Here is a 25,801-nt window from a genome sequence, read left to right on the forward strand (position 1 = left end):
TCAGATAATGTCTTGAGGTGGATAGAAAGCTAGTTAGCTGATAGGAAGCAAAGTGCCGGCATAAATGGGTCTTTTTTCTGATTGGCAGTCAGTGACTAGTGGGGTTCTGCAGGGATCTGTGCACATTATACGTTAATGATTTGGAAGGGGGAGCCGAACGCATCATTCCAAATTTGCAGATGATACAAAGTTGGGTGAGAGGGTGAGCTATGAGGAGAATGCAGAGATGCTTCAGCGTGATTTGAACAGGCTGAGAGTATGGGCATATGCATGTCAGATGCAGCATAATGTGGATAAATGTGAGATTATCCACTTTGGTAGCAATACTAGGAAGGCAGATTATTACTCGAATGGGTGTAACTTGAAAGAGTTGGACACTCAGCGAAACCTTGGTGTCCTCATCCATCAGTCACTTAAAGTAAGCGTACAAGTCCAGCAGGCAGTCAAGAAGGCAAATGGTATGTTGGCCTTCATTGTATAGGGCACTGAGGCCACACCTAGAGTTGTGTGCAGTTTTGGTGTCCTTATCTGAGGAAGGATGTCCTTGCTGTAGAGGGAGTACAGCGAAGATTTACCAGGCTGATTCCTGGGATGACAGGTCTGCCATATGAGAGGAGACTTAAGTTGGTTAGGATTATAGTCACTGGAGTTTAGAAGAGTGAAAGGGAATCTCATAGAAACTTATAAAATTCTAACAGGGTTAGACAGGGTAGGTTCAGAAAGAATATTCCCAATAGTGGGGGAATGCAGAACTAGGGGTCATAGTTTGAGGATAAGGTGGGGTAAACCTATTGGAACTGAGGTGAGAAGAAAACCATGATCAAAATGAAAGGAGGAGCAGGCTCAAAAGGCTGAATGGCCTACTCCTGCTTCTAGTTTCTATGTTTCAATCCTGGGTAAACCAAGGTGGACAAAAATGTTTGGCAGATATTGAAATCTAGTGGTAAGAAGAGCAACTCTCCCTTGACTCTTGGGTAGGTAGTCAATATTAAATAATTTTGCTTTCAAATGTGGTTTCCTATTGCATGCTGTCAGGTGCTTTGAATTTGTTGGCACAAGGGCAAACAACCTTTGGACTTCATTTAAAGTTAGATTGTTAGTTCTTTATTTCCAGATGTCCTGTTTGGATGAATTGGATCTATTTTTCTTCTTTGCCTGTATCTTCACACAAAAGCACATGTTGTAGTATTCTCTATTATTGAGATGATCTATTTAAAGTCAGTGGATGGTTGCCATTTCAGTAGAGTATCTTTTGGGTAAGCAGACCTGCATAGCTTAATGGACCGTGACTGATGTCTTCCCTGGATCCTATGGGCTAATTATTTTTTGGAAAACCAGTGTGTGTTTCTGGGCAATGTCAATGGAAGTTAGTGCCATGTTTACATAGGAATATGTTTGATATTGTTCCTGTAAATCGGAGGTGTTCCCTGTTAGTGATGTTTTTCAGTGATTGATGGAATATTGATCAAGACAGAATCTTCAAAATGAAAATGCTTTTTGAAGGTTGATTTTCAAAGAATTCTAACCTTTAAAATATTATAAGGTAAGGAAATAAAATAATTTATAAAGAGTTAAAATAGTTTCTAAATGGAGAAAGGTAAAATAAACACATCAAAAAAACTAATTGGATCCACCTTCAGAATTGGCTTGATTAATGTTGGAGATTGCTTAGTGAGTGTGCTAAATATTAATGCTCTTTTACCTTTATTGGCGTGGCTTGTATACATTGAATGATTATGCCACTTTAAAGTCATGGACAAACTTCAAATAACAAGTTAAAATTATCTAATGTAATGTTTCCCACCGTCATATGCCACAAAACATAGATTTTCCCCAAGGCAGGTGAAAGGTTTTTTTCCCTGGCAGTAAGTTTGTTCTTGCTCCCTAAAATTGACTCCTTTTGCCAACAAAAAAAGTAAGACTTGTTTTATGCCAGTGCCTGTTGAGGAGAGAATCCCAGAGAATAGTGAACAGTGATTAAAATATTGAATGCTTTCCCTGTTCCATTACTGTCTGTTGGGCATGATTTCTAAAGTGGCTCAGTGCAACCAACCTGGTTTTATTCTTTTCAGCTATTCATGTATTATATCAATCAGTAAAATGGCAGCTCCTTGAGCTTATCGACTGTTTGACAATTGGTCCCAAATGGGTGCAATCTTTTACTGAGGTTGAATGTACTTTTGTGATAGGAAACCTGAGAAAACTGGGTTTTGGTTTATGCCATCTGGATTCATTGGTTATATTCATGGCCATTTAGATTTGTCGCATTGCCCTATCCATCCTATTGTTGCAGCCCTTTCCATTGCAAACCTAGGTGGTTCAGTTGGTAACATTTTTGCCCTGAGTCAGAAACCTATGTCCACCCGACTCATGTACCTAAGCATCTGTCAGTGTTTATTGGGTGATTACTAATAGGTTGCAGGTGCCATTTTTTTGAATGAGATTTTAAATTGCAGTCCAGTCTGCTTATTTTGGCTGATAATACAAATTCCACACTATTATTTGTAAAAGTGTAGCTAATTCTTCTGGCCATTTTAACATTTTTCTTTACTGCCCTCTATATTCTTTTTCATATAATCCTCAAAACAACACATTAAAAAAAACTTTTGTCATAATTTATTTACATGAACTTTTTTTTTCATTGTGATGTTGATGTCCTACAGATGCTGAAGCATTATCTTGGGGCAGCTTTTCCCTCTGAACCTGGGTGCCCATAGCTTTTTCTTTAACTTTAATTCATGAGATGTGAGTGTCACTGGCAAAGCGAGAATTTATTGCCTTTGGAAAGATGATGATGAGGCCTTTTCTTGAACCAGTGCAGTCTGCATGCTATAGGTACACCCACAGTGCTGCTAGATAAACTGGATTTTTAAAATCCAGCAATACTGAATGAACGATGATTTAATCCCTGGGTTGCAATTTGAAAGGGAACAGTAGGTGGTTTTCTCTTGTGTCTGCTGCGCTGGTTCTTCTTGGTTTGGAAGGCGCTGTTGAAAAACCCTACACACATTTCAGCGTTCATCTTGTAGATGGTATACACCTCTGCCATAGTAATGGAGGGAGTGAACATTTAAACTGGTGGATGAGGTGCCAATCAAATTGCTTTATCCTGGGCACTGTCAAATTTCTTGAGTTTTGTTGGAGCTGCACTTTTATTCTGGCAAGTAGAGAGTATTCCATCACAGTGACTTGTGCCTTGTGGAGAGGCTTTGGGAGTCAGGAGGTAGATTATTTGCTGCAGAATTCCCAGCCTCCTCCTGGGGATTTTGTGGTAGGAATACTATTCAATGACAAGGGGAGATAGTTAAATTCTCTCTTGTTGGAAATGGTCATTATCTGGCATTTCTGTGGCATTAATGTTGCATGCCACTTTACCCAACTCAACTTGAACGTTGTCCAATGTTGCTACATGTGGGCATGGGCTGCTTTACTAGCTGAGGAGTTGGGAACAGAACAGAACACTGTAATCAGCAGCTACCTCCCCTACTTCTGACCTTATGGTGCGGGAGGGTCACGGATGAAGCAGCTAAAGGTGACCAGACTTCTCTTTCCTCTCTTGTTGTTTCTGTTGAATTACTGGCAGTTGCCATTAGTTTCTTGCCAAATTGGAGTCGCTAGGTCCAGCTGGTTGGATCCTGCTTATTCTTATAATAAGAAGTCTCACAACACCAGATTAAAGTCCAACAGGTTTGTTTGGTAGCACAAGCTTTCGGAGCGCTGCTCCTTCATCAGGTGAGTGGGAGTCGTGTTCGCAAACAGGGCAGATAAAGACACAAACTCAATTTACAAGATAATGGTTGGAATGCGAGTCTTTACAGGTAATCAAGTCTTAAAGGTACAGACAATGTGAGTGGAGAGAGCGTTAAGCACAGGTTAAAGAGATGTGTATTGTTTCCAGCCAGGACAGTTAGTGAGATTTCGCAAGCCCAGGCAAGTTGTGGGGGTTACAGATAATGTGACATGAACCCAAGATCCCGGTTGAGGCCGTCCTCATGTGTGCGGAACCTGGCACTTAATAGCCACGTTCTGCACATGAGGACGGCCTCAACCGGGATCTTGGGTTCACGTCACATTATCTGTAACCTTCACGACTTGACTGGGCTTGCGAAATCTCACTAACTGTCCTGGCTGGAGACAATACACATCTCTTTAACCTGTGCTTAACGCTCTCTCCACTCACATTGTCTGTACCTTTAAGACTTGATTACCTGTAAAGACTCGCATTCCAACCATTATCTTGTAAATTGAGTTTGTGTCTTTATCTGCCCTGTTTGCGAACACGACTCCCACTCACCTGATGAAGGAGCAGCGCTCCGAAAGCTTGTGGCTTGTGCTATCAAATAAACCTGTTGGACTTTAACCTGGTGTCGTGAGACTTCTTACTGTGCTTACCCCAGTCCAACGCCGGCATCTCCACATCATATTCTTATAATCATAGTGGAAAGCCTTTGAGTTACAAAATCAACTCTGTGCAACAAATAAACAACATCACTTGTACCTTTTTAAAGTCTTGCAGCATTTCAAATGAGAGTAAATGTGCTGGAACCCACTGGTGCGAGCAAAATGCTGGGTGGGCATGGAGAACTGTGTGGGAAGCTGGATGTCAGATCCACAGCGGGAAAAACGTAAGCAATAGTCAGAGGTAGGAAGGTGACCGGAAACACGTCCGTTAGCCGCAGGAAGTTGATGGTTATGCTTAATTGCCCAGACTCATAGTTCAACATTGCATGTATATATTTTTTAAAAATATATTTTTGGAATGTGGACATTGCTAACAAAGGCCAGCAGTTATCATCAACCTCATGAAGATGGTTTTGACAGCTTTGAATTGCTGCAGTCTGTGTGGTGAAGGTTGTTCCACTGCTGCAGCAACAATGATAGAACAGTGATATGTCCATGTCTGGATGGTATTTAGGTGGAAACTTGGGCGTGATTGTAGCTGCTGACACTGTTCTTCCAGGTGGCAGCGTCATAGTTCCTTCACTGTCGAGTGCCCTGATTTAAAACTCAAGTAATGACAATTTGTCAAAAATTGAAGCAAATGTTTAATGAGAATAAATGGGGATGGAGCAACATTGAAAGAATTGCTTTAAAAATACCATTATTCTTTTGGAAAGTTAATATTTTTATTTCTAGGAAACCGCAGCAGCAGCAGACCAGTGCTTTTTATCTTGGATGAATTTGACCTCTTTGCTCATCACAGGAACCAGACCTTGCTTTATAACCTTCTTGACGTTGCTCAATCAGCTCAGACGCCTGTCGCTGTGGTGGGCCTGACCTGTCGATTGGTAAGTGCACAAAGGAATCTTAACTAAACAAAAGTTTTAAAAATGCATATTTTTAAAAGTATATTCAGCTCTTAAAGGTGAGAGGTGACAGCACTATATTCCAAAACTAGAGTTAACATTTGTTACTTTCTTCCTTTACCCTCACCACCTTGTTCTGCTGCAGACCCAGTTAAGAATGGAAGTCACTGGGTCTTGAAGATCAGAAGTTGAAGAACAGGGCTGAGATATAAAATTCAAATTACAGTTAAATTAACCTTTAGCATCCCTACAGTGCAGAAGAGGCTATTCGGCCCATTGAGTCTGCACCAACGTTTTCAGAGTATCATCCTCAGGCCCTCTTTCCCCCATCCTATCCTTGCAGCACCACACATTTATCATAACTAACCTACACACCTTTAGACACTAAGGGTCAATTTAGCATGGCCAACCTGCACATCTTTAGAGTGTGGCAGGAAACCAGAGCACTCGGAGGAAATCCACGCAGACACAGGGGGAATATGCAAACTCCACACAGTCACCTAAGGTCGGAATTGAACCCAGATCCCTGGAGCTCTGAGGCAGCAGTGCTAACCATGTGCCGCCCTAATCCATGACTGCATTTTGTCCTCAGCAACGAACAAATGGTGCCAGCTGTTCACTATGCTTGTGCATGCTCGTAGATTTTCAGTAGGATTTGGTACTGGGACTTATTGCAAGTAGGAGAGTCAAAATGTGCAGCATCCTCTAATGTGATCTGGGACCTGTGAGAATAAGACAAGCAAGTGTGTGTCCCTTTAACTAATCAGATGAAAGAATTATTCATTAGAGCACAGAGCCTGAACCAGGTAATGTCAGTTAGAATATTGAATTAAATGTCAAATTGGATACAGAACGTGAAATGGACAGGAGGAGAAAGATTGGATCAATAGAGAGAGAGCAACGAGACAGAAAAAAAGACTTTAAAAAAAAAATCCTCAGCAATAAATAATTGAAATCTGAAGGCTTAAGGCTCCACAGTTGTAAAGTTACTTTTCAGTGCCAGGAAGGTTGTTTGACAGTGATTAAGAATTACCATATGATTAAAAGGGACTAGAATCAACAAGTCAGAACTTTTTCTGACATTTAGTTCCCACTGCTGAGGTAAATACTACAACTTCACGTTGCTTGATTTAATCGAATGGTGAGTCTGGCATAAATACCATGATTGTGCAAATTTTGGAAAGGTAGTGCATCCTGGACAACAGTTTACACGTTTAACACTCGCATGCGGTTGCCAGATATTGCTGTTTGATTTTCCATGTAAATAATGTTTAGTTAGCGCTCTTGGCTTCACTGTTATTTTTGCTATACAATCCAGTCCTTCCTTACTCTATAATAATGGAACAACTTACTGTTATACTTGTGTATTATTTTGTCCCTGCAATTGTCTGCTAAAATCAAACTACTTTTCATCTGTTTTGACTTAAATTTCTTGGATTGGCACATTATAAAAGGTTTTGTCTTTCAACAGTTTTCAGAATTTAAAAGGATGGATTAAACATTTGATAAAATACTGACCCTACTAAATGACTGGCCTATTTCCCTGCCGAGGCAGTAACCAGAGGAAGTAATCACCATGCACTGTATCTTACTTCACTACTAATTCTAATCTATAAGGATGCAGATGAACTCTGGTCCTAATTGTGTCTGCAGCTTTGGCTTCTTCAGCTTCGGACAAGGGAACAAATAAGCACTAGTGATAGCTTTCCACAACTGTTTGAGTATATTCTAAAACATTTTAAACCAGTGCTGGTGGTGTGCTCGGATAGAGAAAAAATGTTTTAGCAGATTATGGCAACAGTCACTTACTGATTCTCAGCGGTTAACTAAACTAGTGGCATTGAACATCAAGTTCAAATTAAATTCTAGAATATCTGATTTTAAAAATGCTATTAAAAGGATAACAAAACTTGGGCTACTCTTGGTAAACTCTCAATAGTACTAGCTGTCTGGAGAAGGTATTCTTTTTAACATTAAGGAAAATGCAATATTAGAACTGGAGTTTATCGGTTGGATAATTAGCACTTGGTGGGCTACATCTTGCGCCTTGAGTTACCCCAGACTTGGATAATGCCTGCATTTTGCCTCTTGCACATATAGTGCACTTAGTTGGCGTTCTGAAACTAAGCAGGATCGATTAACATCTATCTTCTTATTCCTATCGTTAACATTTCATTAACCTATGTGCCTTTTTAGCCATGCGTATTTTGGCTGTTAAACTGAGTTCAGTTCCTGCAAAGACAACTGAATGTGAACCTCAAATCTGTTAATGCTGTTAGATAATCCATATGCTTTTCACATCAACTGATGTTTGCCCACAAAACATTGGCTCCAGTATAATTAAACGGGGCAACCCATTTGACAAAAAGAAAATTGCGCCAGATGCAAAGAGGAAGATTAAAATTATTTTTCTGGAGTATTATAGCCGCCTTGTGAATAATGGGAGGGATAAATTTAAAGTTTATTAGTCACAAATAAGGCTTACATTAACACTGCAATGAAGTTACTGTGAAATTCCCCTAGTGGCCACAGTCCGGCTGTTCACGTCAATGCACCTAACCAGCACGTCTTTCAGATTGTGGGAGGAAACTGGAGCACCCGAAGGAAACCCACGCAGACACGGGGAGAATGTGCAGACTCCACACAGACAGTGACCCAAGCCGTGAATTGAACCCAGGTCCCTAGAGCTGTGAGGCAGCAGCACTAACCACTGTGCCACCATGCCACCCAAAAGTGTGCATCTCACTTGTAGTAAGGCCAAAAGGAAGAATTTTGGCAACCATCTAATTTTCTTTACTCAAATATTTGCACACTGATTTCTTATTGATATTTTCTGCTGCCCTCTTTCTCAGTGCTGCTGTAATGTGCCTTTGTTATGTCTATGAAGTTAAACACTTAGTAGATAATGAACAGAAGGATCATCTGTTACATCCTGTTCGTTTTTTACAATGTAATCTTTGTTAGCCGTGAATTATTTTTTAAAGATTTTCTTAGATTAACAATTTTTCTACTGCCTGATAGGGTTTGCTAATTCTTAGCCTCATGTGTGGATTATATTAAAAAAACAGCTGTTACTGCTGAGGATTAAGTTGGAGAACGCCAATGTAATTTGTCCATTTCCCTTTCAGGTTATAGTGGCTTATTCATTCCCCTTTCCCTTTATATGCAATATGGAAATAAATCAATTATTTGTGTGTGATTGCAGGGTTGGTTCACTCAGAAAATGACACTATTTCTATATGTTCCCTGTGTGAAGAATTTGTTCCCTTGTGAAATGATGTGGAGATGCTGGCGTTGGACTGGGGTGGGCACAATAAGAAGTCTCACAACAGGTTAAAGTCCAACAGGTTTATTTGGTATCACGAGCTTTCAGAGCACTGCTCCTTCATCAGGACTGATGAAGGAGCAGCGCTCCGAAAGCTCGTGATATCAAATAAACCTGTTGGACTCTAACCTGGTGTTGTGAGGCTTCTTACTGTTTCTTGTGAAATTAATGGAGAGATGCAAGTTTAATTTATTTTTTTGTCTCTGCACTGAATTCCTCATGTCAGTATTGAGGGAAAAGCAGAAACCAGAAGACCCTCGGATACTTTCATTGTTAGGAACCAGAACAGACCCATTCAGTCTCTTCAGTCCCTCCACCGTTTAATGTCATCAGGGTGATCTGATTAGTGGATTATAGAATTTAAATCCTGCAGTCTTTTTTATTTCTCTTACACCATGTAAACTGATGCACTTTGTTTTTCTTCACTTCCCTCCGAGTTAATGGCCTTGACTGGAAACCGTTATAAGAGGTGCACAAATGGTTATTCTTCACATGTGAACAATGTCACAATCCAGCGTCATCTCTCGAGTAACCTTTCAGCTGCAAGATAATCTGTTTTGGCCCATTCGAGCACAACTTCAAACGATCTCTGCTTTTGTACAGCAGTCCTCCTTTCAGTTACCTTAAAAAGACACTGCTTGGCTGCATGATTGCTCAGCAGGTTCTAATTACAGTTTATAACGTCACTTTGGAGGCAAAAAAGATCGTTAGACATGATGTCCTCTCAACATTACTAATCTAAATTCCAGGTTTCACAACCAGCAACATCCTGCAACCTGATCATTCATTGGACAAAAGTTATCTGCCACTGTAGCGTTGCAAACTAGGAAGTCTCTAACCAGTTATGGGGAAATGTATTAAGCCACTAATGAGTCTTCTGGTGGTTGACCTGGTTGATTACACTTGATACCATTTCTATTAAAACTTTAGGATGTTTTGGAACTGCTGGAAAAGAGGGTGAAGTCCAGATTTTCCCACCGGCAGATTCACTTGCTGAATACATTTGGCTTCAAAGAGTATGTTGAAATCTTCCAGCAACAACTTACTTTACCAAAAGAGTTCCCTGATGGGAGATTTGCACAAGAATGGAATCAAAATATCCAGGTAACTTTTTTTTCCCCCCTTTGGATCACTCATATAGCAAGATCTTCCAGCCATTTGGTAAAAAAAAATTTAAAAATCATATTCGCAGAATCACAGAATCTTTACAATGCAGCAGGGAGCCATTCAGCCCATCTACTCTGCACAGGTCTCTGCCTCACTACCTCACCCCACTCTTTGCTGTATTCCCGTAACCTTGCACAATCTCTCTTTTCAGTTAACAATTCAACTCCCTCTTGAATATCTCAATCGAACCCGCCTCCAACACCCCCTCAGGAAATTTGTTCCAGACTCCAGCCACCCTCACATCACTTTTACTCTTTTTGTGAATTCCTTTGAATCGGTGCCCTCCAGTTCTTGATGCCCCCTTGAGAAGGAACACTTTCTCACTACTTACCCTGTCCATACCCCTTAAGATCTTGAATATCTCAATCAAATCCCCTCTCAGCTGCCTTTTCTCCAAGGAAGACAATCCCAACTTAGAATCATAGAGCAATATAGTATGGAAACAGTCCCTTCGGCCCAATCAGACCATGCTGACATGGTGCCCTCCCAGCTAGTCCCAATTGCCCGTGTTTGGCCCATACATAGAGTCATAGTTCCCCATCTATCCTCATAGCTACAGTTTTTATCCCTGGAATCATTCTTCTGAATCTCCTCTGTACTCTCTCCAATATCATCACATTTGGTGGCAAAAAATGGATGCAGTACTCCAGATGAGGCATAACAAGTGTCTTATACATGTTCAACATGACCTCCTTACTCTTGTATTAACCCTATTAAAAAATCCAAAGATAACTGTATGCTTTATTAACTATTCTCTTGACATGCCCTGCCATCTTCAATTACGTATGTACATATACACTGAGGTCCCTCTGTTACTGCACCTCCTATAGAGTTTCTCCCTTTATTTTATACTACCTATAGCCTCCAGTTGCCAGCTTTATCCTTGCAACACTTTATGAACAAGGCTGTAGCATTCACAATTCTCTAGACCTCCGTGTCTAAGGAAGACTGGAAGATTGTCATTAATGTTTCTAAAGTTTCTCTCACTTCCCTCAGTACCCTTGAATGCATCTCATGTCATCCTGGTATCTTATCTATTTTAAGCACAGATAGCCTTTCTAACACCATCTCCTCTCAAATTGTAAAATATTTTAGTCTACCGGTTCCTTTGTAAAGACAGATGCAAAGTACTCATTTATTACTTCTGCTATTTCTCCTGCCTCTGCATCAAAGTCCCTTTTTTTATCCCTTATTAGCCCTACTTTTTCTTTGACCACCTTGTGGTTATTTGTGTGCTTGTAGAAAACCTTGGGATTCCCTTTTATGTTAGTTGCCATGTTATTTTCATGCTCTCTCCTTATTAGTTTTTTCACTTCCCCTCTGGTCCTTCTATATTCAGCCTGATTCTCCACCGTAATTTCTACCTGACGTCTATCATACTTCTTCCTTTTCACCTTCACCTCTATCTCTCTCGTCATCCAGGGCACACAGGATTTATTTCTCCTACCTTTCCCCTTCAGGGAAATATACCTTGACATTGCCTGTAATGCGCTTACCTGGAAAGTGACCCATTCTTCAGCCACATCTTTCCTGCCAACGTTTGATTCCAACTCACTCGACTCAGATGCATTCTCACCACATCGAAGCTGACTTTCCCCCAATTAATTATCGCTGCTCTGGGTTGTTCCTTATCCTTTTCCATGGCCAAACTATTCCTTATGAAACAATGGTCACTGCCCTCTAAATGCTCTCACACAGGTATTTGACCCACTTTGGCCAACACATTACCCAGAACCAGGACCAACAGTGGACTCATTGGACTGAAACATACCGCTGCAGAAAATTATCTTGAACACAGTCCAGATATTCTTGCTTCTCTTTGTCCTTTGCACTATTCCTATCCCAGTCTGTATTTGGACAGTTGAGTCCCCCACTATAATTATTCTATAATTCTTGCAACTTTCTGTAATTTATTTGCAAATTAATCTCTATATCTCTTCCACTAGTTGGTGGGTGATCTCTATAATTCCCGATCAATGTTATTGCACCGGTTTTATTCCTGGCCTCTAGCCAAGGAGATTTCTTCCTGATCCCTCTGGAACATCCCCTCTTCAATCAGTACTTCCACCTCCATCACCACACCCAGCCTTTTCTTTCTTTCTTGTCTCCCCTAAACACCGTGTACCCAGGAATATTTAATGCCTCGTCCTGTCCTTTGAGCCAGTTCTCTGTTGGAGCAATAATATCATAATTCCATTTGGGGACCTGTGTCTTTAGTTCATTAATCTTATTAACCACACTTTGTGCATTTACATACATACACATTAACCCTGATTTAAGCTTTCTTACTTTTCCCCCTTACTCTGACTCCATCTAATGACTTACTATTGGCTAGTCTAAACCTATCGGTGGTTAGCACTGCTGCCTCACAGCACCAGGGACCCGGGTTTGATTCCTGGCTTGGAACACTGTCTGTGCAGAGTCTGCATGTTCTCCCCATGTTTGCGTGGGTTTCTTCCGGGTGCTCCGGTGTCCTCCCACTGTCCAAAAGACATGCTGGTTAGGTGCATTGGCCATGCTAAATTCTCCCTCACTGTACCTGAACAGGCACTGGTGTGTGCCGACAAGGGGATTTTCACTGTAACTTCATTGCAGTGTTAATGTAAGCCTACTTGTGACACTAATCAATAAAGACTAAAGACTATCAAACTCTATTTACCCTGATACTGCTCTCTGATATATCCTCCTCATCAGTTAATACTTTTCTATTTCCCACTGCCGGTTTTTTTCCTCTCCACTCTGAATTTTCCTTCAGGTTCCCATCCTCCTAGTTTAAACCCTACCCAAAAGCACTAGCAAACCTCCAGTGAGGATATTAGTCCCAGCTTTTCCTGTACAGGTTCCGTCTGTCCCAGAACTGGTCCAGATGCCTCAGAAGTTTGAAGTCCTACCTCCTACTCTTTTAGTCCAGCCAAGCTCAATCTTCCTTTTCTTATGTTCGCAAACACGAGGCACTGAGAGTAACTATACCTTTGTCTGTTGTCTGTTTTGCAATTTGCCACGACTTGCAGCTATTTAACACCCATCTGAAATATTGTTATCCTACCAGTCTCTGTGCAAAGATAAGGCTGTGGAAGATATTTTACAGAAGCACTTTAATTCCAGTAAGGATTTCCGCTCTCTGCATATGTTACTGGTAAGAGCTTATTAACACTCAAAGTCATATTTTATAATGTTTAACCTAGCAATTTACTAATTTTCTGTAATTACTAGTGCTGCACAATGGAATTTGTTTACAGTAGGACATCCTTATAGTTCTCATGCTCGGCAGGCATGGGTGAAACAAAAAATATTCTACTCGGTCTGATTGCACAGTCCAATAGGGTTGAATTAAAAACAGAAAATGCCGAATAAACTCAGCAGGCCTGGCAGCATATGCTACTGCTAAGAGCTTATTAACTCAAAGTCATGTTTTATAATGGTTTAACCTAGCAATGAAGATAGGAGCAGACTTAATGTTCCGAGTCCATAATTCTACAGAACTGAAGGTGGATAGAAATGTGATGAATTATGTTGTTGGAGAGGTGTGTGGGATCATAGAATCCCTGCAGTGCAGGAGGAGGCCATTTGGCCCATCAAGTGTGCACTGACCACAATCCCATCCAGGCCCTATCCCCATAACCACATGCATTTACCCGAGCTAGTCTCCTGACACTAAGGGGCAATTTAGCATGGCCAATCCATCTAACCCGTACATCTTTGGACTGTGGGAGGAAACCAGAGCATCCGGAGGAAACCCATGCAGATGGAGCGAATGGGCAAACTCCACACAGACAGTGACCCAAGCCGGGAATCAAGCTCAGGTCCCAGGTGCTGTGAGGCAGCAGTGCTAACCACTGTGCCATCATGTCGCACCCCCCCGCACCCTCAATAGAATATTCTATTCTATTGTACTGCCCCCCCCCCCCCACCGAAACTATATAATTTCTATTCCTCTTCAGTTCTGTAGAAGAGTCATATGGACTTGAAATGTTAACTTTGTTTCTGGAATATTACGTGCTGGTCACCACGCTACCAGAAGGATTTGGATGCTTTGCAGACGGTGCAAAGAAGGTTTTACCAGAATGTTCCCTGATCTGGAGGGTTTTAAGTATGAGGAGAGTTTGGATAAACTCATTGTTTTCACTGGAAAGACGGAAGCTGGGGGGCGACCTGTTAGAAGTTTACAAAATTATGAGAGGCATAGATAGGGTGGATAGTTAGAGGCTTTTTCCCAGGGTGAAAGTGTCAATTACAAGGAGGCACAGGTTTAAGGTGAGAGGTGGTAAGTTTAGGGGAGGCCTGCGGGGATAGTTTTTCACACAGAGGGTGGTGGCTGCCTGGAACGCACTGCCAGTGGAGGTGGTGGAAGCAGGCACATTAGCAACTTTCAAGGTCTATCTTGATAGACAGATGAACGGGAGGTGAACAGAGGGATAGAAACTGCGTATTGGCAGGCTTGGTGGGCCGAAGGACCTGTTCCTGTGCTGTTTTGTTCTTTGTTCCCTCCACAGATGCTGCCAGACCTGCTGAGTTTATCCAGCATTTTCTATTATTCTTTCAGATTTCCAGAATCCGCCGTTTTTTGCTTTCATTTGAGTGTTGAATTAACCATTGGTTCACGTTGATTCGCTTGCAATTTTCTTCATTCATTCTGACTCTCACTTACTATATAATCTATTTAAAAGCCTAAAAAATGAACTGATAGCAGTCATGTTGAAGTCAATGCCAATATAAAGAGTCTGTGCATTGCATAAAAGTGGTTCTTTGCTATTTATTCATTAAATGAACAGTTAAGTTTGATAACTACAAATTATCCTCATGAAAATCTCTAATGACTGTGTTTTCTTGCTCGTTTGCCTGTCCTGCTGCACCTTTGAGATAATTCACCAGTTGCTACAGTATTGGAGTTGGAATGCTGCTAAATTGAAGGCTCGCAAAATGACCTCTTGGCTAAAGAGGGCCTGACTGTAGCATCTCGCTGCCGACCAGAAACTATGGTTAAGCTGACAGTTTGGAACCAAAATGGATGCTGCTTCAGCGGCTGGTAAGGGAGCAGGCATGTGTCATCCTGAGAGCTGACAGCATGTGCCCCTGCCATATTGCCAGAGCAACACTCCTACTGCTTGGACCAAGTCCAGGAATGATGTAATGTTTTAGAAGCTTCCATCCTTATCTTCCTTCGTGCTTGGAAATAAAGGAGATGCTGGAACCCAGAGTCAGGATGGCTGCAGTCAGATCTTTTCTTGGTGCTATCAGAGCAGTGGCCCTGCTGCAGTGTTCATGAAGCTGACTGCACGATTTTCATACTCTTGCCAAGGTGTGTAAGCTCGCTGGCAGTCCAGAGCACTCAGAAGTTGGTGATGCCCGGCCATTGGTTTTCATCGGCTACATCTCGAACAATATTCACTCTTGTTGCAGCTGGACCTGGATGTGAGCTCTCCCTCTGGCAAGCTGGTTCCTGGCTGTTCTCTCCTCCTGACCTTGCTCTTGCACACTTAAACTAATTTGTTTTGAAAGTTAATCATTTAAATTATACTCAACTGAATTGTGTGCATTTAGTCACATTCCAGGAATCCTTCAGACTTTTCAAATGGAGCTACTGTTCAATGGAATAATGGTTAATAGAATTCGACACAAATGTGAAATAACACTAATTACACAAAAAGCCCTTTACCTTAATTTTTGCAAACAGTAAAACTATTGGTCATAGTAACCGTGACGGGCATTATCCAATTAATGTGTTTGATCTACAGATAACAACTCGTTTAGTCATCATTTTACTACTTGTTTATTTTCAGATGTTGGCGCTTAGTCAAGTGGCTGTCTCCAACCCAAATATTCGATTACCAGATCTTCTAGCAGCCAGTAGACTGTGCACAATGGATTCCAAAGCGAATGTACTGCATGGTAGGAAAAACTGAGTTGTTTTAGTATAGATAATGGAGATGTGAAAAGATAATGCTGTGCAGTGCAGTGATTGCAAATACAGTATAAATGTTGCATAAGCTGATTTGCACAAGTCTATTTGCTCTGCTAGTAGAAAGCAAGGATGGGATCATAGAACATCGTCAAGGTTCTGGCTGGTTACATCTTCTCGTTTGCTAAGGAAGTGCTTGTGATTTTCCAGTCAGGATCTCATTTAGCCTTTTGTATTCTGAGTTGTCTTCAGGAAAGTTTCAAAAATGAAACTTCTAGAATGAGCTGCCTTTAATTGGGAACATGTTAATATTGTCAACCTCTGGGCCAACCTCCAGTCAGTGCGCCTGTGTTCTTTGATTACAATGCCTGGGATCTTAAAACTGACACTACCTGTTTCTGCTGAATCAGGCTATCGCTTTCCATTTAATACCTTAAGAATCATAGAATTCTTGCAGTGCAGATGGAGGCCGTTTGGCTAAAGAGGGCCTGACTGTAGCATCTCGCTGCTGACCAGAACACTATGGTCAAGCTGACAGTCTGGAACCAAAATGGGTGCTGCTTCAGAGGCTGGTAAGGGAGCAGGCATGTGTCATCCTGAGAGCTGACAGCATGTCCCCCTGCAATCCCACTCCGGCCCGATCCCCATAAACTCCACTTATTTGCCCTGCTGATCCCCTGACATCAAGAGGCAATTTAGCATGGCCAGTCAACCTAACCCGCACACCTTTTGGACTGTGGGAGGAAACCAGAGCATCCGGAGGAAACCCACACAGACATGGGGAGAATGTGCAAACTCCACACAGACAGTGACCCAAGCAGGGAATCGAACCCAGATTCCTGGCGCTGTGAGGCAGCAGTGCTAACCACTGAAGTTGTGGCAAAACAAAAAAACTGTAGCCAACATGTGACAGTAATCTATTTACCATGTTGATCCTTAGAGCATTAAACTATTTTTGAATATACGCAACTCCTTTCCACTAAATGGGAAATGACTTGCAATCATCGCGTTATCATAAAAGCAATCGATTAGTAAGTTCCATCACTGAATCTATTTCTAAGAATTCTTTTGAATCCTTTGTCCATTTTTTAAAAAAAACACTTTCACAAACTTTTCAAACATTTTGAATTCAGCTTTCACACATTTGGCTTGGCTCAGTTGCAACAGTCTTTGCTTCTGAAACAGAGATTGTGTGTTGAAGCTCCTCTCGAGACTTGGGAGCATTATCTGGACTGATACTCCACTGCAGTACTGAGCGATTGTTGTAATGTTAAAGGTACCACCTTTTGGTAAAACCAAGATCCACTTGTCAGAGAATCTATATTTTTGGATTTTTTTCTGTGTTTTTGTAAATTAGCACCTGTGGGAGTGGCCTTTTGTTGACTGGGGAGTGTAACATTCAGGTTACCAAGGATTGATCCATCAATTCTGCCTCGGGAGAGGGGTGTAACCCTATTGGGAGATGTTAACAGATCACACTAATCAATTCAAAGGGGCAAAGAGAACAGCAGCTCTCAGGGATTGGAGGAGAGTCAGCTCTCTGCAGCTGAAGTGCTGCTATTAGCTCTGTACTGCTAAGGGGAACAGATGAGTCCAAACCTGGAGGTGGCAGCAGAAGGTTGCTAAATTTCTGCTGCTGAGAGATTAGGGTTGAGAGAAGCCCAGGGCAGTTATTGGACCAGTGAAGCTGAAGTGAACAGCAGCCGTTGGCTCTGATAATCTGAGAGTTGGGGGGGAAAGGAAAGCCCAGTGGAGTTCTGCTCAAAGTTACCAGGGGATGCCCACAGTCATCTTGGGGGGGTGGGGGGGGGGGCTGCGTGGAAGTCAGCAGGCCGCCTCAATCTCAGCTGTGGATCCTGGGAAGACACCTAAATGTGGTGGGCGTGTGCGGAAGATTAATAAACCACAGGACTTTGTGGGCAGGGTGAATATAGGCTTTAGTGTAGAAAGGTCACCATTTTGTTTTGAATGTCTGTCAATAAATTTCCCTTTGTTCATCCACAGAGCCTCCACTCTGTTCATGCCACCAAGCCTGGGGGAACCACTGCACTCACCCTGTGGAGTGAGAGAATGGCAGTTCTATGTTCCTCCTACCCTCTTGCCAGCCCCCACTGAGGAAGGGTGCGCTCTTAGCTGTGATATGGATAGGAACCCAAGAAGCAGGACAAGGGAAGCACTGCCACTGTACCAGCCTTCACAACCCTTTTAGAGCATGTGGTAGCCCCGATATGAAGGGTAGATGAGGCCTGCAAGTGATCTCTCCTGACCCCCCTCCCCGAAAATGCGATTCTTGGCCTTGAGTTGAACCTATGTCCTCTGAGTCTTTTCTGGTATCCTCTAAGCAGTGCACACTGCAGAGGGTGCTGGCTGCCTGAGCACTCCCCTCTGAAACCCCCCTCAGAGATGAAGGCACCAGGTTCATGCTTATGTAGAACTGTTGGCACCTGCTGAATATCCAGTAAGGGGGGAAAATCCAGAGATGGTGCTTACTATTGACATGCTAATGTATTAAAATGAGTGTTTTGCAGTCCCGTGGCGTGTTTCAGGCCCCTCTGCCGGTGAGGGGCTGGGAAGATTGGAACTTGGAAATACGTCAGTGCGAATTGCGCTCTCCAGAATTTGAGCATGTGCCGTCATTCCCACAGATGGAGAGTGTGGGCTCAAAACCGCTCCCAGAGTTAATTGATTGTTTGGCTAACTTCTGTATTGTAAAAACCTGTTCTGTTAAAACCGTGGAATCTTGTAACTTTAATTTCTCAGTAACTCGCATTTCTAAGTTTGCCTTCTGACAAAATAAGTTACTGGTTCCTGACTGGCTTGCAATAAAGTGTGGGAATCTGGGGTTGTAACACCTTTCATTTGTCAGTTAAATTTAAACAAAAAATCCTACGTCTCTATTTGTGGAACCTTGCTGTGTGGGGGCAAAAGAATTGTCCTGAATCATTTCATGCCTTTTTGAGTGTGAACAAATTGCAGAGCAGTCCGATTAGAACGGGGGGCGGGGGGGGGGGGGGGGGAGTTTCATGGTGACTTTCCCTGGGTGGGTGGGAATCCCTGTCACCTGTGAAATCCTACATCATAAAAAATTCCTTCAATAATGATTTGGGTGAGGAAGGCAAGAGGAAAGATTCTGTAAAATGTTGAGTGTAACTTCTTTGTTTCTCCATTGCATGTTCTGAATCCTCTTGGATTTCACCACCACAGAGACATTTGCTTGGTGGGTAGAGTGCTGACCAGAGTCATTCTCCTTTCTTTTCTAATTGCTTCCTCAGAAAACGCTGGTCATTCTAGTTAAGAAATTTGTGGTTCCTGCAGGGGAAACTTCGATGAACAGATTAATTGACAGTTAATTATGAAATACACCAAAGGCTGTAATTTAAGATTTTGGGGAATTATACTGTTTGGCTCGTGCTTTGCTTCCCTTTCATTGTGCACAGATGCTCTCCTCCTTCCTCCCCTCCTTCCTCCAGCTAAAGCAGTGTGTGGGCAAACCACCACATACACACTCTGCAGAGACATGCCTCAGCGAGCCTGATCATCACCTTTGGATTTTGATGCAATGATTTCCCTTGAAATGGTTTTTATTGTGAATTATAATTTTAATATCTAGCCCTGTTTTCCTTGTAGGTTTGTCTGTGCTGGAACTCTGCCTGATTATTGCCATGAAACACTTAAATTCCATTTATGAAGGAGAACCTTTCAACTTTGAAATGGTTTACAATGGTGAGTTTTTAATTTTAAAATACTGTTATCTTGTTATCCTAAATTGCAAAATGGACAGAAGCACATCTGGCAGCCAGAGTCCTTTCCTTTCTTTTCATTACAGAAATACAAAATACAAATTACCTTGTTACGGTTTCAGCAAAATCCTCTTAATTAAGTGTACTGACGCGATCTATTTTTGTGATTGAGCTTTACATTTTTAATGTGTATGGTCAAAGTTACATTTCTGTGAAGTATGATTCCGGTGGAGGGTGGCGGTTAAATTTTTAATACCAAATACCAGGGTAGCTTCTTGCTTTTGATTTATTATTGTCACATGTATTAACATACAGTGAAAAGTATTGTTTCTTGCATGCTATACAAAAACATACCGTTTATAGAGAAGGAAACGAGAGAGTGCAGAATATAGTGTTATAGTCATAGCTAGGGTGTAGAGATAGATCAACTTAAAGCAAGGTAAGTCCATTCAAAAGTCTGACAGCAGCAGGGGAGAAGCTGTTCTTGAGTCGGTTGGTACATGACCTCAGACTTTTGTATCTTTTTCCCGATGGAAGAAGGTGGAATGTCTGGGGTGCGTAGGATCTTTAATTATGCTGGCTGCTTTGCCGAGGCAGTGGGAAGTGTAGACAGAGTCAATGGATGGGAGGCTGGTTTGCGTGATGGATTGGGCTACATTCATGACCTTTTGTGCTTCCTTGTGGTCTTGGGCAGGAAAGGAGCCATACTAGAAGATAGAACATAGAACAGTACAGCACAGAACAGGCCCTTCGGCCCACGATGTTGTGCCGAGCTTTATCTGAAACCAAGATCAAGCTATCCCACTCCCTATCATCCTGGTGTGCTCCATGTGCCTATCCAATAACCGCTTAAATGTTCCTAAAGTGTCTGACTCCACTATCACTGCAGGCAGTCCATTCCACACCCCAACCACTCTCTGCGTAAAGAACCTACCTCTGATATCCTTCCTGTATCTCCCACCACGAACCCTATAGTTATGCCCCCTTGTAATAGCTCCATCCACCCGTCCATCCATCACTAAGCTGTGATACAACCAGAAAGAATGTTTCCTATGGTGCATCTGTAAAAATTGGTGAGAGTCATAGCTGACGTCAAATTTCCTTAGTCTTCTGAGAAAGTAGAGGTGTTGGTGGGCTTTCTTAACTAGTGTCGGCATGGGGGGACCAGGACAGGTTGTTGGTGATTTGGATACACACAAACTTGAAGCTCTTGACCCTTTCTACTTCGTCCCTGTTGATGCAGACAGGGGAATGTTCTCCTTTATGCTTCTTGAAGTCGATGACTGTTCAGGAAAGTGGTTGGGTTTGTATGTCATCCACATAGCTGATCCGAAAAATAATGTTTTAAAAGTGACGGAAGACAATTATTAGGACAGTAGGAAGTTGGTAACTTTTTCCTTCTGCATCGATGTCTTCAAGACAACTTGGCTATTCTTTCCTGGAGTCTCGTATGGCAAAATCACCTTCGGCAATTCACACCCTGCATAATTAATATAATTGAATGGAGGGGAAAATTCTGCTGGGAACACCATACCCCTTTGAATAGCTGTTTTGATTAAGCTTCCTCGCCTCCACATTGTGTATACTAGCCTATAAGAAAAAGGTCACTGTTCATTGAATCCCACAATCATTTGATCCATATATGTAGAATCCAACTTTCAGGAAATGGAAGAGTATAATCTGGAGGTTTTTGTGCATAAAATCCCACTGCTGAAAGGTTATACCCAGTAATTTATATTCCAGAACTGAGGAAGATGATGAAGGATGACAGGATGCATAGAAACCAGCTATGAAGAATGACACTTGGAGAGTTGTCTGGCTGCTAATTGGTATAGCTATTTTGAGAGGTCAGGTGTAGATAAATCCACCAGACACTTAATACTTATTGTTGCGTTACAGAATTCCAGAAGTTCATTCAAAGAAGGACTCACTCAATTCATAACTTTGAGAAACCTGTAGTCTTGAAGGTAAGGAAACTTGCAAGTTGTAAACATTAAATTTAGTGACCATTTCTTCTACTCTTCCTATTCTAGCTTTCTTCGCTCCGCCCTTCCAAGTCGAGTACCCCCACCTCTCTCCCCCCCCCTCCCCCCCTTGCCTGAAACTAGAATGTCATACATTGATGATATACAGCCTACAAAACTTCCATGACAGTGTATATGATTTGTGCAAATTGATTCAGTCCTAATTTAATGTTCAGTAAAGCTCATTTCCAGTGAGCATTGCTAGATTCTGACTAAGAACTCTGGCTGACTTCTCTGCAGCCTGCAGAAATTTGCAGTGACGAGCCAGAATATTTTACTCAGCGTAAGATTAACACAGTGATAAACCTCCAGCAGAAATAGTGGATCCAATATTTATCTACTCTCCAACCTATAGTAATCATAGACTGCTTTTCTCTGCTGAAACTATTCTGATTGATCAGTTTAAGGGGTTTCTCTGGTGGTTTTATTTTGTGGGCGATGCCCAGTGCAAGTGGAAGCACGTGTGGTGCATGTGATATTGTGGGGATAGTGGGGAACGAAAACAAAGGGAGGCAAGGGGAGCCCAACAACAATGTTACCCTGGTTGAGGAGTTTGCCCCTTACCCACCCTGATGCAAAGTCACCCTGTAAGCACTGCGGGCTGGCTTAACAAGGACAAGGTGGGACCTCTGCCTCTGACTGGGAGGAGATTTGATTTATTGTTACGTGTATTCGTATACAATGAAAAGCATCGTTTCTTGCGTGCTATACAGACAAAACGTGCCATACATAGAGTAGTGCAGAATGTAATATTACAGTCATAGTTAGGGTGCAGAGAAAGATCAACTTAATGCAAGGTAAGTCCATTCAAAAGTCTGATTGTAGCAGGGAAGAAGCTGTTCTTGAGTTGGTTGGTACATGTCCTCAGATTTTTGTCTCTTCTTCCCGACGGAAGAAGGTGGAAGAGAGAATGTCCAGGGTGCGTGGGGTCCTTGATTATGTTGACTGCTTTAACAAGACAGCGGGAAAGTGTCAATGGGCAAGAAGCTGGTTCGAGAGATGGACTGGGCTTTGTTCACGACCCTTTGTAGTTTCTTGTGGTCTTGGACAGAGCAGGAGCCATACCAAGCTGTGATACAACTGGAAAGAATGCTTTCTATAGTGCATCTGTAAAAGTTAGAGTCGTAACGGACATGCTGAATTTCCTTAGTCTTCTGACAAAGTAGAGGCGTTGGTGTGCTTTCTTAACTCTGATGTTGGCATGGGAGGGGACCACGACAGGTTGTTGGTGATCTGGTCACCTCAAAATTTGAAGCTCTCAACCATTTCTACTTTGTCCCCATTGATGTAGACAAGGGCATGTCCTCTACAATGCTTCCTGAAATCGATAACTATCACCTTCGTTTTGTTGACATTGAGGGAGAGATTGTCATTGCACCAGTTCACCAGATTCTCTACCTCTTTCCTGTACTCTGTCTCATCGTTGTTTGAGATCTGATCCACTGTGGTGGTGTCATCAGCTAACTTGAAAATCGAGTTGGAGGGGAATTTGGCCACAGTCATAGATGTGTAAGGACTAAGGGCTGAGGACACAGCCTTGTGGGGCACTGGTGTTGAGGATGATTGTAGAAGTGGTGTTGTTGTCTATTCTTACTGGTTGGTATGTGTCCTCAGACTTTTCTATCTTTTTCCTGATGGAAGGTGGTGGAAGAGAGTATGTCCTGAGTGCGGGGGGGTCCTTGATTATGTTAGCTGCCTTTCCGAGGCAGTGGGAAGTGTTAACAGAGTCAATGGAGGGGAGGCTGATTTGCGTGATGGATTGTGCTTCGTTCACGACCCTTTGCAGTTTTTTTTGTGATCTTGGACAAAGCAGGAGCCATATCAAGCTATGATACAATGAGAAAGAATGTTTTCTGTGGTGCATCTGTGAAAGTTAGTGAGAGTTGGAGCAGACATGCTAAATTTCCTTGGTCTGCTGTGAAAGTAGAGGTGTTGATGGGCTTTTTTTAACGATAGTGTTGGCACGGAGGGACCATGTTGTTGGTGATCTGGACACCTAGAAACTTAGGAGGTCCTGCCTTCTGGAGCTGCTGGCCAATTAGATTGGGCAGGGAGGGTTTCGGCAGTTCAGAGAGGAGTTGGGGAGGTGGAAGGGATATTGGATTTAAGGCTGCGGGCAGGTAGGAAGAGGGTATCCCATCTTAAGTGGGATATCTGCAAAGGGCAGCCCCTCAATTTCTTAATTAAAATTTCATGGTGAAAGAGGAAGTTGTTCAGACATTTGAAGGGTTTGAAATTGACAGAGTGGTGATATTGAATCGGCTGTCTATACTTACAAGTTGATAAAGCACCAGGACAGGATTAAATGAATCCTGGGATACTGAGGGAAGTGAGAGTGAAAATAACAGAAACTTTGGCCACAATTTTCCAGTTTCCCTTAGACTCGGGTGGCAGCGAAGGCCTGTAGAATTGCAAATATTATACCCTCGTTCAGAGGACAGTGATTTAAGGTAATTGGCAAAAGAAGCATTAGATATATGAGGGAAATCTTTTTCATAGTGAGTGGCTAGGATCTGGAATGCAATACCAATATGCAGCTGGTGCATTTGAGGGAACTGAATTATTATCTGAAAAGGAAGAATGTGCTGGGCTACAGGGAGTAGGCTGGACTGTTACCAGGTAGTTTTCTCCTTTGCAGAGTCAGCACAGACACGAGGGGCCAAATGGCTGTTTGCATTTTAATTATTCTGTGAATACTAAAATAAGGGAAAATTCTAAACCATTGACAATTCCTAATGCTAATGAGTTATATCCAAATATTGGTCAGCAGATATTTTAGATAAAAATTTCTGCCTATTGCTGTACACAGATTTTGTCCCTCCCAATATCCTTCATTGTCAGCTTGCTTCACGTTCCACTTGATGGTCAAATTATTTATTTTCCCTTTGTCTTCTTAGGCATTTGAGCACCTGCACCAATTGGAATTGATTAAACCAATGGATGGAACATCTACCCGAGCACAGAAAGAATACCAGCTGGTGAAACTACTACTGGATAGCAGTCAGATTATGGATGCACTGCAAAAGTATCCACATTGTCCTACAGAGGTCCAGCTTTGGGCATCATCAGCTCTAGAATAGACCACGTGAATTTGGAATCGTTAATCAATTGATGGAATTTATATTTGAGAAATTTTGAAGTCATTTTCTACATGGATCGTCACAATTGTTTTTACAACTAGATGAAAATCATAGAAAACAGAAATCCAGTTTTATGACCTGTTTCAGGAGAAAGAACAGTGCACTTTTTGTGACTGATGTTGTATTTTTAACATGATTTGCTTATTTTTAAATAAATGGAAATGGTTTTTTCATGAGAATAAGTTTAAAACTTCCAGCAATGGCAAAACTAGATTAGTGATTTTGTAAATAGTGGCTATAGTGTTATCTGTAAAGACATAGTTCCTGCCATAAATTTAATTACATTTCCATTAATTTTTCAAAGGGAAATCACTCTCATGAAGTTAATTATCTAAAAGTACCCAAAGTTTTGTGATAGTAACTGCCATTTTCTTCGGATTATTGTTTCTGTTTGAAAATAATCAAAGATTCCTAGAGGCCTTTGTTCCAGATTAATTCCAAACATTTGTATCAGAGTTGTATTACAAACACACATTTAATCTTCAACACCTGGTCCATTTGTTGAATTTTGTTCTATTGCAAATTTGCATCAGCTATGCGAGGTAGGATTTTGAAAGTTGAGTGAGACACGTCACAATGAATCTGAAGACCATGTCTCCAAGGATGGAACAAAATGGAGAGGGCTCGAATAAAGTAAGAAATGGAAAGCTATGATGAGATAAGAATTTAAGTGGATATACAAGAGCATAAATACATCATCAAGGTCAGTCAGAATTCAGCGCATGGTATCGGCATATGCTTTCTAGATCAAATTAATATAGGGTGGAATTGAATAGTCAAGTATAATTTCATACTAGTGGTAGATCTGTGGATTTCAACATTATTCCTGTTGGGTACCAAGTGGGCATTAGTGACCAGGGCCCTCCTTTGGAAGGTCCATGATTATGCTTGGAAACGTATTGCCATGGTTTGATATGGCCTTCTGCAACATGGTTGACCAGTAAACTCTCTTACTGTTATTGCCTGCCACTGGGCATAATCAAAGGATTTTCAGGCTAATAAGCAACCTTTAACAGTATTTGGCTAAATTTAATCAGATTTAAAACACTGGTTGCACACAATGCTGTCTGTAGCTCACTACCTCAAAGCTGTTAACCAGCTGCATGGAGACCAGATGATAGGTAGCTAACAAAGGCATTTGGTGAAGGGGCTGAGAAAGCCAAATATGGAATCACTTTGCCTTGCATTTCGATTGTACTT

At 41.9% G+C, this 25,801-nt stretch overlaps 1 protein-coding gene across 5 annotated transcripts in view; it reads left to right on the forward strand.

The window, feature by feature from the left end:
- orc4 (origin recognition complex, subunit 4) overlaps positions 1-24,772 on the forward strand; it is a 74,334-nt gene extending 49,562 nt beyond the window's left edge. For 2 of the 5 annotated variants that reach the window (XM_078227999.1, XM_078228000.1), the window contains 7 exons: positions 5,137-5,288; positions 9,562-9,735; positions 12,848-12,934; positions 15,579-15,687; positions 19,325-19,420; positions 21,337-21,404; positions 24,359-24,772. In XM_078227999.1, the coding sequence (XP_078084125.1) occupies positions 5,137-5,288; positions 9,562-9,735; positions 12,848-12,934; positions 15,579-15,687; positions 19,325-19,420; positions 21,337-21,404; positions 24,359-24,541 (869 nt within the window). In that variant the 3' untranslated portion in view covers positions 24,542-24,772. Of the gene's footprint in view, positions 1-5,136; positions 5,289-9,561; positions 9,736-12,847; positions 12,935-15,578; positions 15,688-19,324; positions 19,421-21,180; positions 21,405-24,358 lie in introns of all 5 variants that reach the window. The other 3 variants (XR_013499497.1, XM_078228002.1, XM_078228003.1) reach the window with 3 other exon arrangements.
- Positions 24,773-25,801: the final 1,029 nt, after the last annotated feature.

The sequence above is a fragment of the Mustelus asterias genome, chromosome 14, assembly GCF_964213995.1.
Source record: "Mustelus asterias chromosome 14, sMusAst1.hap1.1, whole genome shotgun sequence".
Taxonomy (NCBI): domain Eukaryota; kingdom Metazoa; phylum Chordata; class Chondrichthyes; order Carcharhiniformes; family Triakidae; genus Mustelus; species Mustelus asterias.